The sequence below is a fragment of the Vicugna pacos genome, chromosome 30, assembly GCF_048564905.1.
Source record: "Vicugna pacos chromosome 30, VicPac4, whole genome shotgun sequence".
In the NCBI taxonomy this organism is placed as follows: domain Eukaryota; kingdom Metazoa; phylum Chordata; class Mammalia; order Artiodactyla; family Camelidae; genus Vicugna; species Vicugna pacos.
The window spans coordinates 15,399,934-15,416,912 of NC_133016.1; the positions used below are offsets into that span (position 1 = coordinate 15,399,934).

Below are 16,979 nucleotides of genomic sequence, written 5' to 3' on the forward strand. Positions count from 1 at the left end.
CATCAAGACATGGAAACAGCCATATTTCCATCAACAGATGACTGGATAAAGAAGAAGTGGTATATTTATACAATGGAATACTACTCAGCCATAAAAACTGAAAGCATAACGCCATTTGCAGCAACATGGATGCTCCTGGGGAATGTCAATCTAAGTGAAGTAAGCCAGAAAGAGAAAGAAAAATACCATATAAGATCGCTCATATGTGCAATCTAAACAAACAAACAAAAACAAAGCATAAATACAGGACAGAAATAGACTCATTGACATAGAATACAGATTTGTGGTTGCCAAGGGAGTGGGAGGGTGGGAAGGGATAGACGGGATTTCAAAATTGTAGAATAGATAAACAAGATTATACTCTATAGCACAGGGAAATATACACAAGATCTTATGGTAGCTCACAGAGAAAGGAATGTGACAATGAATATATATATGTTCATGTATAATTGAAAAATTGTACACTACACTGGAATTTGACACAACATTGTAAAATGATTATAAATCAATAAAAATGTTAAAAAAAAAAAGAAAGAAAAAAGAGAGGAACAGGCATGGGGCATATCACGTGATCACTGAACAGCATCACTGCCCACTTGAACTTAATGATAATGAATTTAAAGTGAAGCCAGTTGACATTCCCTTCCACCCTCCCAAAAAGAAAAATGGACAATCTTAATTAAAATGTGAAGAAAAGCAACTTTAGAATATTTGGCTATTTTAAATGATTTGTACATAGTCTGTCATAAAAATAGCTATCAAATGCTCCAGCTGTAAGACAAATCCATAAACTTCGATTCCTCCTCCCCCAGTGTCCAACCTCTAAGGCACACCCCTAGCGTTTTGTATTTATGAGTGGCTTATAGATTCTCCTAAGCTGCACTATGTAGGTTGCCAATATTTTAGAATTTCACATTCTTGTTAATGAGTGGTTCCCTGTTCCCCTCCACACAAAATTTACTAAAATTACCTAGGTAATAGTACATCGCAGAGCCATGAAATCCAGACAGTATTTTACACTGATTAGAATTGTCACTTTCAGCTGCAGTCTCCTTTCTCCTCCCAAAAAGGTGCACAAAAATCTCTTCTCCTCTGATCGCATCCGTTTATTCTTGGACATGGTGAGACTTAAATACAAAGTTAGTAACTTTGTCAAAAATACATGAAAGATAGACAATTTGTGGGGCTGGACTACTCACTGGGTCATCCATTCTCTGCTTACCCGACGAAACTTGGACTGATGGAGTAGATCTCCATCTCCAGGAAGGGTTAAGGACAGGAAGAGAGGTGAGAGGGTCTCAGAAAGCAGGGCAGCGTCAAAGGCTGAGCCAGATACCAGCTCAGAAGGAGGAAACGTGGTGTTTGTGGGACCAACTTGCAAATGCAAACAGGAGTAAACCCCAGCAAGGCTCGGCAACAGCTGGATTTCTTCAGTGTTTAAAGTGGTAATAAATGTCCACGACTATCTCTGGAACATGATTTATCTCTGAAAAATACATCCATTTAATAGACCCACAAGGATTAGTTAACCAACACTTCAGCTAACAACCAGCAACTTTCACTTCTCTAACTGGGTACCATTCCAGAAGTTTATCTGTTGGGGGAAAAAAATTCTTTTTACTTCCTTTTACTGGAGTGAGAATCATAATTGTAGGGTTCCCAGGAAGACTCTGAAAAGCCCTTAAGCCCTTGGATTTGGGGCGGGGTGGGGGGGGCTGATTTGAGTTGCAGTTTTCCAAAACCGGTAAATGTGAGGGGTAGAAGAAACGATGCATGGGTTTCCTTTTCTCCCCAGGTCTAAGAGTTTACGAACTTTCAAAGGGAGACAGAGGTCAGTCTGAAACTCAGGTGCTGAGAGGTGTGCACTGTCGGAGACTTGTGTGTTGGGGCGCCCGGAGCGCATCCCGGGGGCGCCCCCGGAGCCGGGCGTGTGCGTCCGGCAGCGGCCGGAGCCCAGGCCCCTCCCCGGAGCCGCTCGGGCGCCGGACTCTGCCCGGGGCGCGCCCTGCGGGGCGGAGCTCACTCTGGGGACCGCGGAGCCACGACCGCCCCGCGGAGCCGACCGGCTGGAGGCCCAGAGCCCAGGGCAGGAGCAGCTCCGGGACCTCCGCTCGCTGAGCGCCCTCCAAGGTAGGCGACCCCTGGCGATCCGCGCACAGGCCACCCCCCAGGTGAACGGATGTCCAGGTGCCCTTGGAGCCGGGGCCCCCAGCGCCGCCCAGCGCCCCAGGGACGTTTTCCTGTAAACAGATCCTCGGTGAGGAGGATGTTCTCCCTGTAAACCTCTCTTCTGGACTCGGATTCCCTGGGCCAGAAGTCTGTGCTCTTCCGGGAACACAGAATTGCCTTCCCGGAGAAAGGATACCCACTTCTTAGCCCAGCGTATACCTGATTACCTGATTATTTATTTAGATTGCTGTTATGCAACCCCTTTGGCCAGGGGTCCCCACAATTCAGAGGCGGTGAAGAAAGCTCTCTGGAAAACGTGCTGTCGCGTGGCGACTTTAACAGGTCACCGCGCTCACAATTTTTAAGAGCATAAACGAATGACTGGGTGAAGTTGGTTGTCTTACCCTTCATTCATTCATCCTGGTTTCTGTAGCGGCAGGTGTCGCAAAAAGACACCAGCCTATTGGCTGACAGTTCTCCACTGTCATGGGATTTTTGAGCTGAAGGTTACTCAGCCCCTCGCAGTGGTGGGAAGGAGCCGTGCCATTTTACGGAAAGGGTAGATTTTAGATTGGATGACGGGACTGTAAACTTTCAACCTTCTTCTTCTTCTTCTTCAAAAAAAAATCTATGTATGTGGTTGAAAAGAAGTAATTAGCTACAGAAATAATGAGCTGTGTCTGTTTACCATTTGTACTATATTTGTCTGGTTTTAGGAATCAAAACCTGTTTTCCTTCTTGGTGTATAGAGGCCAGATGAAATGTCCCAAAGGGAACTGGCCTGCATTCGCAATAAGGAAAAGATAATCCGTCCTTTTGATTTTACCTAATGCTATTAAATATTCAGTTCCTCAGAAGCCTGGTTTTCCAGAAACACGATCTGAGCTGGAGTCTCAGGTACCCGAGCGGACACAAGTGGTGCTGCTGTCTCCTGACTCTGGCCCTTCCTCCCCCCTCTCCCCCTACTCTGGAATATCCAAGCATGAAGGTCCCTGACAAGGAGGAATTTGTGCCCAAGGCAAGGGCTTCTTAACTGCTAGAAAAACAACGAAAACGGTTTACACTTCCTGTGACCTAGGCAAACTTCTTAAGGTTTTTACCTTTGTGATTTGCCGAATAAAACTTAGTACCTAACCCTGCACTAACTAAAAAGAGACTTTTGAAATAAACGCAGACACCATTTCAGTTGTATTACTCACCTTTGTGGTTTCAGGAACAGGGATGGTGTTCGGTAGCTTATTGGTTTACAAGGGGCTGGACACGGGGCTTGACTTGGAATCCAGATTGTGGACAAAGCCGGGAAATGGAAGCTGGACTTGCCCAAAACTGAAAAAATGAGCTGTATGTTTATTTGTCTCAAATGATGACCGAAAAAAGGAACCAACTGAAGATTTTTGAAGGGAATAAGAGTCTTTTAAGGTAGCGGCTTCGAATTTTTGAACTGAGATATTTACATCAAAATTATATGGCCATTTATTGCTAGAAAAATATTTCATAATGGCAAAATGTCACTATCAATTTAATAACATGTTAAAGTGAATTGACATTTTACTAAACATGAAGACAGCTATCCACATGAGTTTGGAAAAGAAAAGCCTGTGTATATATATTCTCAGTTTTAGAAAATATTTGGTGCCCCTGTGGATTTTCAGGCCCATTCATATAGTCATTGAACCAATATTTATTGAGTGCCTGTTGTGCGAGGCACTATATTTTGTCTTAGAGACACAGGGGGATATGGCTTTGTGTAAATAAGTCATTCTTATCCTGATGGAATTTACACAATATTGGAATCCTTCAGGACAGCCCCAAGGCTCTAGATTAGGAACCGTATCAATCACCATCCATCAGCTTTGGGCAGGAACTGAAACTAGACTAGTTTCAAATCGCAAACTCTTTTACAATGGTTTGAGTAGTCAAATTTAAAAATTGTAAAGGAACTTACATGTTTTGTAGGGCCATTTTGTCTCTTGCTTAGGTTGGGGAAGAACTTAGGGATCATATTTTCTGAGTTAAATACTATGAAATATTGAGATATTAAACCTGAAAGAGCTAAATATCAATTCATGCAAATTAAATTAAAACTAGACTTGTAATAGGAGACGCCAGTAATTCAGGGGAGAAAAATCAATGACTGAACATCTTCAAATCAAGAAAATGTTATCCTCCAAGTTATTTTTTCCCTGTACGTTAAAAAAAAATGACTACGATCCTGTTTTACCTTGGAGGAAAAAAGTGACTTTACACAAGGCATTCTGGCCCATTTTTTTCTTTTGCTATTTTAAAAAAACATTTTATTGGAGGTATAGCTTATATACCATAAAATACACCCAGGTGTACAATTCAGTGATTTTTTAGTAAATTTATGGAGTAGCGCAACTATGCTCACAGTCCAATTTTAGAACATTTTCATCATCCCTGACCCCAAAATCTCACGTGTCTGTTTGCAGTCACTCCCCATTCTCACCGCCAGCCCCAGGCAACCCCTAGGTCTATTTTCTGTCTCTTTAGATTTCACTTTTTTGGGGCAGCGCCTACAGTGAGATTATACAATGTATGGTGTTTAATATCTGGCTTCTTTCAGCTAGAATCACGTTTTGGAGGTTCATTCAGGTTGTAGCAAGTGTCACTAGTGGTTCCTTTGTATCATTAGCTAACGTTCATAAAGGTTTGTTGGCTACATCACATTTCACTTACCAGCTGATGGACATTTCTGCACTAGCATTTAAGTGGTAAGACATATTTTTGTCCAGCTTCCATGGTAGCACAATTTTAAAATAACTGATAGGACCCAAACTCTTCTATATATTTATAAAAAATATACTCCTAGTACGGATCACTGATGTCTACCGAATGTGTCATCATTGTGATCCTTCCGTGCTGTTCCATGAAAATAGCAAATAGTAAACCCCGTGCCAGTGGCAGGAGGCATCAGTCACTTAATATTCTAGGCTGGACTTCGAAGATGTTCAACCCTGGACAGTAACATGTGTAAAGAGCATACCCCTCCTGTGCTACGTTTTCTTTACAAATAATTTGCTTTTAAAGTCGGAGGATTTTGATGACTGTTTGACTTAATGGTGATAACTGAACTACTCCTAACAGCCTAAGCACTTCTTAATTGCATATTTCAGTGGCACACTTAACATAAAGCATGAGTCATCTATAGATGGCTGTAGCCTTAAGCCAAAAAGCAGAAGGGAGTGCATCTGGATTTACAAGCCCTTAGTTTTATTATTCCTTAGTTTCCATGACTGTGATAAGAATGAAACTGATACAATTGTTTGCTGATTTACTAAATCGATAATTGGAGCTTTGAAAATCCAAAACAGAAGAAATGCCTGTCCTTTTTCCCCAGGGCCTTTATGAGAGCTAGACTAGAATTATAAATTATTCCAGGATCTTACTAAGCAGTGGTGATGTCTATAAGTCTACAGCACAAACCAAATAAGAACTTCCTAACACTACAAAAGCATTGGCTTTTATTTTTCACCTCTCTTAGGAAGCAGGGACCTGGGACAGAGCCCCAGTCAGAGCCGTTTTCTTATCCATCCACGTTCATCCTGCTTGCTATCAACTTTCATGGCAAGCACATTTTTAGTGGATCACGCGTGGCAATTTATGCTTAAAGATCCTCTTAGGAAGATTTCTTCAGTTGAGTGGAAGCTCTTCTACAAAAAGTTAGGAGATTCTGTAAAACTAAAGAGAATATACTATGTCTCTGAATGCCTGTAAGTTACTGCTGGCATTGCAAGTTCCTATTGGGGAAGAAAAGAGCATTCAGATAACTTGAAGCTCTATTTTATCGACAACTTGGAATGCAGAGGATTTTATTTTTCAGCTTCTAAAATTTGGAACCAAATAATACCGTTTTCCAAAGCTGGGTGTGCTCTTTGGGAGCTCAGTTTGTCTGCTGGAAATATCAAAACAACTTGTTAAAACTTCTGGCTCAGAACACTACTGTTTTTGTTGATCTGTGATTAGATGACATGATCAATCTCTGTTGGTAAATTCCCTCTCTCTCTGTCTCTCTAACTTGGTGAAGGTTTAAATATTTCCAGGAGAGATGCATTTTTCTAGTCTTACGCTGACAGTTTCATTCCAAATGTCTCCTAAGAGTCAAATACCAAATACAGGATGGACCTTCATCCTTCTCACTTTCATACACTTTGGAATCGATGTGGACACTCTCCCCATGTCGTGTCCCTTCAGCAACAGCAAGAAAGCCTGCTCAGCACTGAGCTGTTAGAGTCTTCTAATTACTTTGGTGATTTCACTCACTCATCACTCACGTTCACTCTGGTTTCACGCAGAACCAGAAGCCACATCTCACCCTTGTATCCTCCTGTCAGCCCCTGGATTTTGGTAGGATGCTGCGCTGCGATCAGTCTGAGACCTTCCTGGCACAGGAGGGTGAGTGGAGCGGGTGGTGAGGGGCAGGGTCCCCTCTGTTTCAGGGGGTGGTCAGCCCCTAGGAGACTTTGTAGTCACTGGCCCAGCGTGCTGCTGTGAAGAATGAATGCGTGTTATGCATCTAGAAGACGATAAGGAAAAGGATGGGTAGATGAGGTAAGGAGTTCAAGGTTCAAGAATTAGATTTAAATCTCCTTGTTGCAAATATTCTTATATACTTTTTACACATTTCCTCCTACTTTGCCACCTCAGTAAATATAGTAAATGGTGATCACGATCAGCTTTCTAAGACGTGTGAGATTCCCCTTGTTTTTCTCGCCATATTGAATGTCAGATTTCACGGACTGTTTGTCCAGGACCCGCGGCTCTACCTACCGGTCAGCAGCCCTGTTGCTTGCTTTTTTAATACTCTTGATTCCATTGTTATTTTTTGCCATTTACACTTTTTGGAGGATCAACAATTTAAATGAAGGAAAACTAAGCCAGTTAATTGTGGCTTCCAGTTCCGATAAAATCAGTGAAGTTCCTTGGATTTTGAAATCTCAGTTGTATTTTGCTTTTTCTGGGCTATTGAATTACTATTGAATTGAATTACTGTTTTTAAAATAAAAGTATATAAATTCATCTTTGTTTAGTGTAGAGTTCTGTAAGTTTTGACAAATAGTTACAGCCATAGAACCACCATCACCACGAAGATTTAGAACACTTTCATCACCGTCCCACCAAGAAAAAATAAAAAATTCCCCTATGTCCCTTTGGTAGTCAGTCCTTCCCCCACTCTCAGTCCCCAGGTAACTGCTGTTCAGTGTTCTGTGTCTATAGTTTTAAATTTTTTAGTATGTCATTTAAATGGAATTATGGAATACGCAGCCTTTTGGATTTGGCTATTTTTAATCACCATAATGCATTTGAGATTTCTCTATATTGTTATTGTATCAGTAGGTCATTCTTTGGTATTGATGGGTAGGATTTACCTGTTGGTGAATATTTGAATTTTTCCCAGTGTTTGGCAATCGTAAACATTTGTGTTTTATGGAACATATAAAAATCCTCTAGGAGAGAGATTGCTGGGGCGTACAGTCTGTACTTAACTTTATGGGAAACTGCCTAAGTGCTGTCATCCAACGTAGCTGTGCACTTTGCATTCCCACCAGCGACACACGGGAGTTCCAGCCGCTCCCCAACCCCACCCACACGTGGTATTGTCTGTTTTTCCCTCCTTCGCTGGATGATTTTTAAAATGAAGTAAACTATGTTGAAGCTAAACTATCCTAAGACACGTTTAGGAAGCCATCAATATTTTGTAAATCCTTGAGCCTTTACTCTTAAAATATTTTATAAAGCCACAAAAGAAATTTTCCAAAAGGACACCTTCCTTATAAGTATTACAAATGACGGAGATATGTCAGTGACGACTGCTTCTTTCCATATTTTCTTCACTGACAAGTCGTAAGTGGCTTTTCAGTTGCTTGTTAGTTGAGAAGGACGAAGCAGGAGGAGTAATTGACTAATGGGACGGGGGGACAGGACTAGAGAGGGGAAAACTGGGCTTAGGCATTGACACTTTCAAATGATGTCCTACAAGCAAATGTCCACGGTAAGTTGTGAACATAACTATTTCCTGTTCTCTGAGTGCGTGCTATGGCCGGATACCGCATAATAAGCTCTTTTTATGCATTATCCCATTTAATTGTCCTGTACCTGTGAGGAAGGTGTTTTCATCTGGATTTTTCAACTGAGGAAGTTAAAGCCTAAGGGAGTTTAAAAATGCTCCCAAGGCTGCCCAGCTAGTGAGGAAGTAGAATAGTCTCGTGGGCAACACTGACCGAGTCCCAAGCCCTCATTTTTAAGCCACGAAGTCACACTGCCTCTGTTGGTGGAATAAATCTATTACAACAGCCTCTGCTCAGGCTCCTGAGGACACACCTGGGGACTCACAGCAGGAGTTACTTGACTGTTACTTAGTCACTTTCTTTGGAAAACCCCCACTACTAAATGAGCTTGAGTCCAAGAAACTAGGCTTCGAAATTGATTCAGAACACAGCAGAAGGCAAACACGGGTTGGGATCCATGACCGTCATGACTGAGCTGTCTGCTTGACCTCAGCGGAGCTTCATCTGTAAAATGGGAACAATAACTTTAGCCCCTTGAGGTGCTCCTGCGGATTATCAAGGGCCGCACACCCAGGGTGCGTGTGGTGGGCTCGCAACAGAGCCGCATCTCTCCTCCCCACTCTGCCCCACGTGGGGAGGGAGTCATGTGATCTGCACCTCCTGGCAGCTTATCTGCTATCCTGGGCACTGGGTGAAACCTTCAGCTGTTTTTCAAAGTTTCAAATTATACCAATGGACTATGAAGATAGATCGTCTCATTACAAAGACAGTTGGATTTGGGGTCAGGTTTTTTGGATTCAAGTGATGGCGTTAATGTGTGATCTTGAAAAACATCACTTTTCTGTGACTTGGTTGCCTCATACATATATCTAGAAAGATATAAATATATAGGTAATAATTATACTACAGTGTGTTATGATGATTAATTTTGACACTATATGGAAGATAATTTTTTGGTAAATGGCACCATGCTTTGCCAGTAGTGTCTATTTGTACACTATGTTAGTACTAATATTTCAATCCTGTTATTCCCCAAACTAAATAGCTTTTATTTCATATCTAAGAGCTTTCTATATCACTGGCTATGATATAAATCTATGTATGTATACAAATGAATAACATTTAGCAATGAATAGAATTAATTCTACTTAAAGTATCTCAGATTATTACTTGCAAATAGCTTTGAGTTGGGCTCTGCATTCAGATGCATTATTTTTTGAGATACTGCCCAATCATTTTCAGGTAAACTGCACAGTCACCTGAGATTTTTGCCAGCTGACACTGGATGTCACTGTTGTGTCGTGTAAAGCAACTGCAGAACAGGTGTGCTATTTAGTATCGCTGACTCGGCCAGTCTCTTCAAGGGTTTGGAGATAGGTTAGCTTTTCCCCCTTCATATAACCTGATTACCCTTGTAGCACTTTTGTCATAATTTACTCTTTCAGTTTCTAATCTCTAAGGCCTCTGTAAGAGTGACCAAGAATGATGAAACCGATTTCAATATTGTTAACTTAGAACTGAGAATCTGAAAATTCAGAAGAGGTGCTAAAGCCATTCAGGGCTCTTGGTTGCTAATCAGAGTCATTGACTCTGGCTAACCTAAGTGGGAAAGGAATGTTTTGCAAGAATACAAAGCAGAACTGATGGGAAAACAAGATACGGAAACGGAAGAATCCAGTGTCTTGGTGCCTCAGCCAAGATCAGTCCGTAGCAAAAGCAGGAGAGAGTGCTTCTGGAATTGCCACTGGACAGTGGGTACCATGCTGCTGTTCCTGCCACTGGACACAAAGCAGCACTCTGTACCAGAGTCCCTTCCTTCAAAGAGTCATGACGGAACAAGCCTGAGGGCCAGTCTCTTACCGGCATGTCCCGGTGGGAGGGTGCAGGCGGCTGGGTCTAGGACTGGTATCTGTGCTCCAGCCCCAGGGAGTGAGGAAGAACAAGTAAGAGATCCTTCCTGCACAGACTCATATAGACGGTGAGCCCACCTACCTGGGAGGGAGCTCCAAGCCCAGCATCCACTATGGTGCTTTTCAATCAGCACCCGCAGACGTGAGTTGAGAATGCCGCTGGGTAGGCAACTGCCCTTTCTTGCTCCTTCCATGGGCTGACCGGAGTCAGCAACCCCATGGCCCCTGACAGCACCCCAGACTTTGCTGTACCCTGCCTTTCCTTCAACCCAGAGGGAGCCATACCAGGCAGGGCTAGACCTGTTTTAAGTGGTTAAGGAGAAAACTCCCTAGGCAAATTGAAAGTCTTAACAGGTTTCAGTCTGTTGAAAAAAAAAAAAAAAAGGATAAAGTACACTGCGGACCTTTTTCTTAGAACATGACTTTAAGCAAGTTCCAGCCTCTGCTCTTTCTCTGCCCTTTGCCTGGAATCCCCTTCTCCCACATGGCCACGCGGCTTCATTTCCTTTTATTCTAGTCTTTTGCTTAAATGCCACCTCTTCAGATTGGCGGTCTCTCCCCACGCATCCAAAACAGCACCACTTTTTTTATTCTATTACCCTGCTCTACTCTTCTTCGTGACACTCGTCACCACCCCTGCTTGTGTTCCCCTTGTATGTATTGTTTCGTTTAATGTCCGCCTGCCCCTCTGTACTGCAAGTCCCGTGAGAGCAGGGTCTCTGACTCATTTCTGCGGCCGCGGCTCCTAACGCAGCTTCATTCTATAAATATTTAAAACATGAATGAATGAAGGGTTAAACAGAGGAAGGAAACACCTTGATTAGAATCTCTAGACTATCAACAGTGCCTGTATTCGTCTCCTAAGGAGGCTAAAATACAGTACCACAAACTGAGTGGTTTTAACGTGGTACTTCCTTGTCTCACGGTTCCGGGGGCTAGAAGTTCAAGATCAGGGTGCTGGCAGGGCTGGTTCCTTGAAGGCTGTAAGGAGGAATTTGGTCCATGCTCCGCCCCCAGCGTCTGGTCCTTTCCTGGCAATCTTCGGTGTTCCTGGGCTTGTGGAAGCATTGCCTTGATCTTCGCCTTCAACGTCAAGTGGAGTTCTCCTCGTATGCATCTGTGTCCAAATTTCCCCTATTTACAAGGACATCAGTTATAGCGGATTAGGGGCCACCCTACTCCGGTCCGATCTCATTTTACCTAATTAGGTCTGCAACGGCCCTATTTCCAAATAATGTCCCATTCTGAGGTCCTGGGGTTAGGACTTCAACGTATGAATGGAAGAGGGGTACAAAACTTACTCCACAACGGTACCTTATATGTGTTTATTCAAATGGTTGAGCCATCCTTATGTCATTAATCAGAGAAGTAGGTTTAGTTACATAATCTGGGGTGTCCAGAGATGTGTTGGTTTATCCGATGGATTATAATACACAATCGTGTATGAATTGCTTTGTGGTCAAAAATGATGGTAAATTGTTCATCAGATGTGAGCATAATCAGTTGGGGATGTTGACAAATTATTGATGCATTGTGCTGTTTTCAAGGAAAGAATCAATACCATGGATTTGCTAGTCTTAAAAGACCCCAAAGCAGATTTTTTTCCTTTATAGCCCAGCTCAATCTGCAGACTGTTTGCAGTATTCCCTGATTCTTCACTACCACTCAGACTGCTTGTCAACAGTAATTGTGGGTAATGGTTTTATATCTCATTTACTTATTTGACAAACATGTACAAATCATTTATTATGTGCTGAGCATTAAGGGCCTGACAAATGTTAACTCACAAACAACCATATGTTGTTTATTATTTACATTATTATTGTTAATGATATTATCTGAATTTTACAGAAACTGAGGCACAGAGAGGTTAAGGAACTTGCCCCAGGTCACACAGCTACTGAGTGGCAGCCAGGCCCTGAAACTAGACAGTCTGCTTCCCAACCTTTTAGTTGTAGAATGATCTTTCTTCACAGAAAGCCTCATGGAAAAATTCAGTGTGTGACAGAACAAAGCAGAGCTGCTTTTGGTTCAAGTCCAGACGGCGAAGCCTTGTCTGCTCAGCACCTCCCCTGCCCCCTGGGAGCCCTGTTTGAAAAGCCTTGATCTAGGAAATAATACCTTTTGGCGTGATGCCACTTGTAAGCTGTCTTCAATCCACTCTAGCATAAAACAAATGAAATTCTTTTCTCACTTTAATTAACTGATTGTGTTTTATTTTGAGAATTTTATCTGCCTAATCTACTTCTGGCAGAAATAAAATGCTAAGATGGATTTTTCCCAGGACGGTAATGCCATATGGCAATTTGGACTTTGCTGGCTTAAGTTCCCCTTGGGTTTCTTTCTACAAATGAAGGGCTGTGGTCGTGAAAGTTTTCTGAACCAGAAGAGAGAAATGGGATTTGATTTCATACAAATAGAGTTGCACATAAACTTTGCAACCAGATAGGCATGAGCCACCTCCTCTGTTGCAGACTGCTTATTTTCTGTGGTTGTTCATGGTATAAAATAATCTGAGCAGCAGTATTAATAGTTACTGTCCACTGAGTGGGATTTTTTTAAAAAACCCTCATTTTTACAACTCTAGGTGTTATCACCCCATTTTACAGATATGTAAGTTGAGGCTAAGATTTTATGTAATTTGTTTAAGATGGCACAACCAGTGAGGGAAGAAGGTAGGATGTTTTGAGAAATATCAGTGATTAAGGAGCAGAATTTTTTGATATTAAGAATAAAGGACACATAAGAGAATATCTTTTAGGATAAATAATGTGAGGCCTGATGCTTATTGTCTCTGTGGATGTTTATTTTGCTTCCAGGATTTAAATGTTGTTTTGGACTAAGAACTGAATCCCAGAGAGACTTCAGAGGCCTGAGTAACAGAAGTAGTTCCCCTTAAGTTCTGCTAAGACAGGAGCAGAGCTGCGGCTGCCAAGTCAAATTCTGCTGAAACAAATAGAAGCCGTAGTGGCCTTTCTAAGAGGATTTAACATAAAATGGAAAATTCTTGGCATACTCTGCCAGTTTCATTGAAGATTAAAGGATAAATGCAGGACTTTGAGGCATCCCCAGAAGCTATCTAGTTTTAAAGTGATGCTAGCAAATAGGAAAATTCTTTGTATATTCTGACAGCATAGGTCACTGCTAAATTTTAAATTTTTTTTTTTCCTCACTAGGGAACCTGGCCTCAATGTGATAGAGACACCCTTGATCTCGGTGACAAAAAGAAGAACGTTTGAGTTTCAGCTCTGTTAGCTTTACTGTGATCTTGGGTACGTTAATTCACTTACAAGACTCTTCCTTATCAGTAAAAAGAGATTAATCGTGCTACCCCACAGGGCTTTTATTTTATTTTATTTTTTAGTTCTTTCCGATTTATTATGAAAATTTCAAACAGAAACAAAGTAGTAGAGGAACATAGTGAATCCCATGGGCCCTTGCCCAGCTTCAAAAACTCCCCACATTTTATCAAACTTCTTTCATCTTTACCTCACCTCATTTTCTCCTCTCTTTAAATACCAGAGTAAAACACTCTTTTTAAAATTCCAAATGTAATATTATTTCACCTGCCAATATTTCAAGATGTATGACTAACAGATAAGATCTTTTTAAAGAATATCATGATTCTGCTGTTACACTGAGCAAAATAATAATAATTCGTTAACATCATCCGCCCTCCAGTCAGCATTAAAATTCCCCCAATTGTTTCAAAGATGTCTTTATATAGCTGGTTTATTTGACTCAGGAGTCAAAGAAGATTCATATAATGTATTTGCTCATGGGTCCCTTAAGACAGATAATTTATGGCAATTTCTCTTCTCTCCTTTCATCATATAATTCATTTGTGGAAGGAATAGTTATTTGTCCCATAAAATTTCACATCATCTGGATTTGGCTGATTGCAACCTCCACACTTACAGGCTATTGAAAGGTAAATAAAATGCAGTATATTAAAGGTCTCTGTAAGGTGTAAAGTGATATACATACACATATATAAGTTTTATATATATATACACACACATACATAGAATTCTGTTATGTTATTTTACCTCCTCAGATATTAATTAAGCACTTACAATGTGCTAGAATATAAATATGAGTAAGGCATGGACTCAAACCTCGAGGTTTTATAGTCTAGTATGATACGGACTAAAAAGGAAAATTTCACATTTTTTCTTCTCTGTTTAATTCTTAAGTTTCTAATCAATGATTGATTCAACTGGTGTTGTTTTAATATTAAATTAATTCCTGGATTTTGGATATATACAGATTTCGGTAATTTACAATATTTTTCTACTATGTTTGGTTACACTGCCTAATACAGAGCTGCTTTCAGTTTATGAATCATATAATTATAACATCACGTAAGTTAGTTTTGTTTAACTGAGTTATGTTTTCCCAAAGCTGGACTTCACAATGACAACAGTAACAGTGACCCCGGCGGCGACCCTGAGGGGTAAGGTAGAAGACAGTTCTGCTCTGTGTGAGTCCACGTCAGCTCACATCATTGAAGAAACCGAATACGTGAAAAAGGTATGTAGGGATGTGGGCACTGGAAATCGTGTTGGCATGATAACACTTTTTACAGTAAAATCTGCTACGGCTTGGTCTGCTTTGTTTCTCCCTCCCTAGAACACGTGAGGAAGAACAAACCTAGTTTGACAAAGGACCAGCTTGGTAGCTGAAATTTAAACACATGCTTAGTAATTTCTCTTGAGGGTATGAACCTCTGTTCCTACACGTGAAGTTAAACTGGATAAACGGCCAGGAGGGTCCAGAACACCTGTCAGCGCCCAGTTTGTCCCACATTGTTCACCACGGCACCTCTTACTTACTGTTTTATAGTATTTCTCTGTTGCTTCATGAGTAAGGCTGCTAAGTTGCCAAGTAGATGTTTACGTTCCCTGCTGTGTTTCTGTCTCTCCTCCCCTTGTTCCTTTTCTAGCAGCTCAAGGTGACTGTCACCAACGATTACATGTGGTACATGCCGGCATGTACTCCATTAAAAATGTGAAATCTTATGAGAATCCTATGATAATGGCTGACAAAAGTGTACATTATTATGAAAAATTTTTTTTGGACAGATGGAAAAATTTGGACATTATTAGTTTGTAACTTTTTCAGGTTGATTAGTTCATCTTTGAGTGTCTTGCAATTCCATAGAGCACCAAGACATGGGGCTTTTATTTCATGTATACATTTGTATGATCTCCTCTGAATGATTATTCTCTAGTAATTACTAAATAGTAATTATTCCCTAGTAATGACTAGATAGCTATTATATTGTGATAATTACTAGATAGTAATTATTTTGTAGTGATTACTAAATAGTAATTGTTTTATAGTAATTACTAATAGTAAATTAGTACTAAATTACTATATAGAAAAAAAAGAACTAAAGAGTATTACGTACTAATTACTAAATAGTAATTATTTTGTAGTATAATATTCACTGAGGCTATATTTTATGTTTGACTAAGAAAGGGTTATAAAGACCAAATGCACATTTTCTGCAATGTATACAAGATAAGCCTCCTTGCAAGTTAGGTTGATGGCGGTTATTTAAATCCGAGATCCTAGTATATGTACTACTTTCTAAATAAATTAGGCACCCTGTGGCTGGTGTAGAGACAAAAAAAAAGTATTGGGGATTAAATGCCTTTGAAAAACATTTTTTTTTTCCTTTTAGATTCGAACTACTCTGGAAAAGATCCGAAATCAAATATTTAAGGATGAAATAAGACAGAACAGGACAAATTGCAAACTAGATGCAAAGGTAATGAATTTATCAGAATGCACCACGTTTATTCCTTCATCATAAAGCCATGTAGACTTTATTTAGATGACTTTTTTTGATGATTATGGAATCTTTTCTTGGTATCTAAAGATGTTAACCGGCATATGTATGAAATGTTTAACCACAGATGTCACTAGTAGGGTGAGATTGGAATGTCCAGATCTTGCTTGAATATTTTAAACTTAGCTTACTTATCTAAAGTATATGGGAAGACGTTGGCCCAGCCAGGAGACATGGCAGCAACATTTCTGAATGACAGACAGGGTACAACCTTTTAGGCTCACTTGGGCCGCACCAGTGGACACACAGTTGAAGCCGTGATGCTAGTGATCAGACAGTCAATAAGCTTAACTCACCCCTTTCCCGGTGATCAGCCTTTTATTCTCAAGATTGTGAATGACAAATACTGCAAGCTGTATCAGTAAACAAAGAATGCTAAAGCCATCAAGTCATCAGCAGCTGCTGCCACCCCTCAGTGAAGACAAGCCTGCAGCTCAGCCTCTGCAGCCACTCACAACGGTGCCCTCTGAGGGCACTCAGAATAAGAAAGGACAGGACACTGGCCCTCGATAGCTAAATGCTCATTAAAAGAATGCTTTCAATGAGCCCAGATGTTTGCTCCTTCCCATGCATAGAAAAGCACTAAATTCTAAAACCAGATGCCTGGTTTTCTTGTTCCAACTACCTGGTCTTTGTTGTAAAACTCCTATGTATCCTAGCTCTTCCCCTACCTCTTCAGCGCAGTCCCTCAGAGCGATCTGAGAGGCTGTCATCCCGGGCTGAGTCCTCAGAATTGTCCACCGAATAATACATAACTCTCAGCTTTGAGGCTGTGCATATATTTAAGTTGACAAGATAAGCAATCTGCACTCAGCCTTGTCTGGATTGTGCCAGGTTAAGCCTCACCTGAGCCACAGGCACCTCATTAGTGTCAGTGTCATCACGATGTAGGGTGGCCACAGAGAACATGGGGACACAGGGTCTGAGGCATGAACAAAGTCTCGCTAGTTGTCCTCGGCTCCCAGACTAACACAGCCAGCCCCAGTTATCGTCTCCAATTAAGTGCTCTGAAACTGG

At 41.1% G+C, this 16,979-nt stretch overlaps 1 protein-coding gene across 1 annotated transcript in view; it reads left to right on the plus strand.

Moving 5' to 3' along the window:
- The first annotated feature begins 2,042 nt into the window (after positions 1-2,042).
- The window catches only part of CCDC68 (coiled-coil domain containing 68), a 44,117-nt gene continuing 29,180 nt past the window's right edge, over positions 2,043-16,979 (plus strand). The window contains exons 1-5 of the mRNA XM_031692431.2: positions 2,043-2,130; positions 6,483-6,582; positions 13,282-13,377; positions 14,510-14,638; positions 15,795-15,881. Coding sequence (XP_031548291.2) covers positions 14,522-14,638; positions 15,795-15,881 — 204 coding nt within the window. The 5' untranslated portion in view covers positions 2,043-2,130; positions 6,483-6,582; positions 13,282-13,377; positions 14,510-14,521. The remainder of the gene's footprint in view (positions 2,131-6,482; positions 6,583-13,281; positions 13,378-14,509; positions 14,639-15,794; positions 15,882-16,979) is intronic.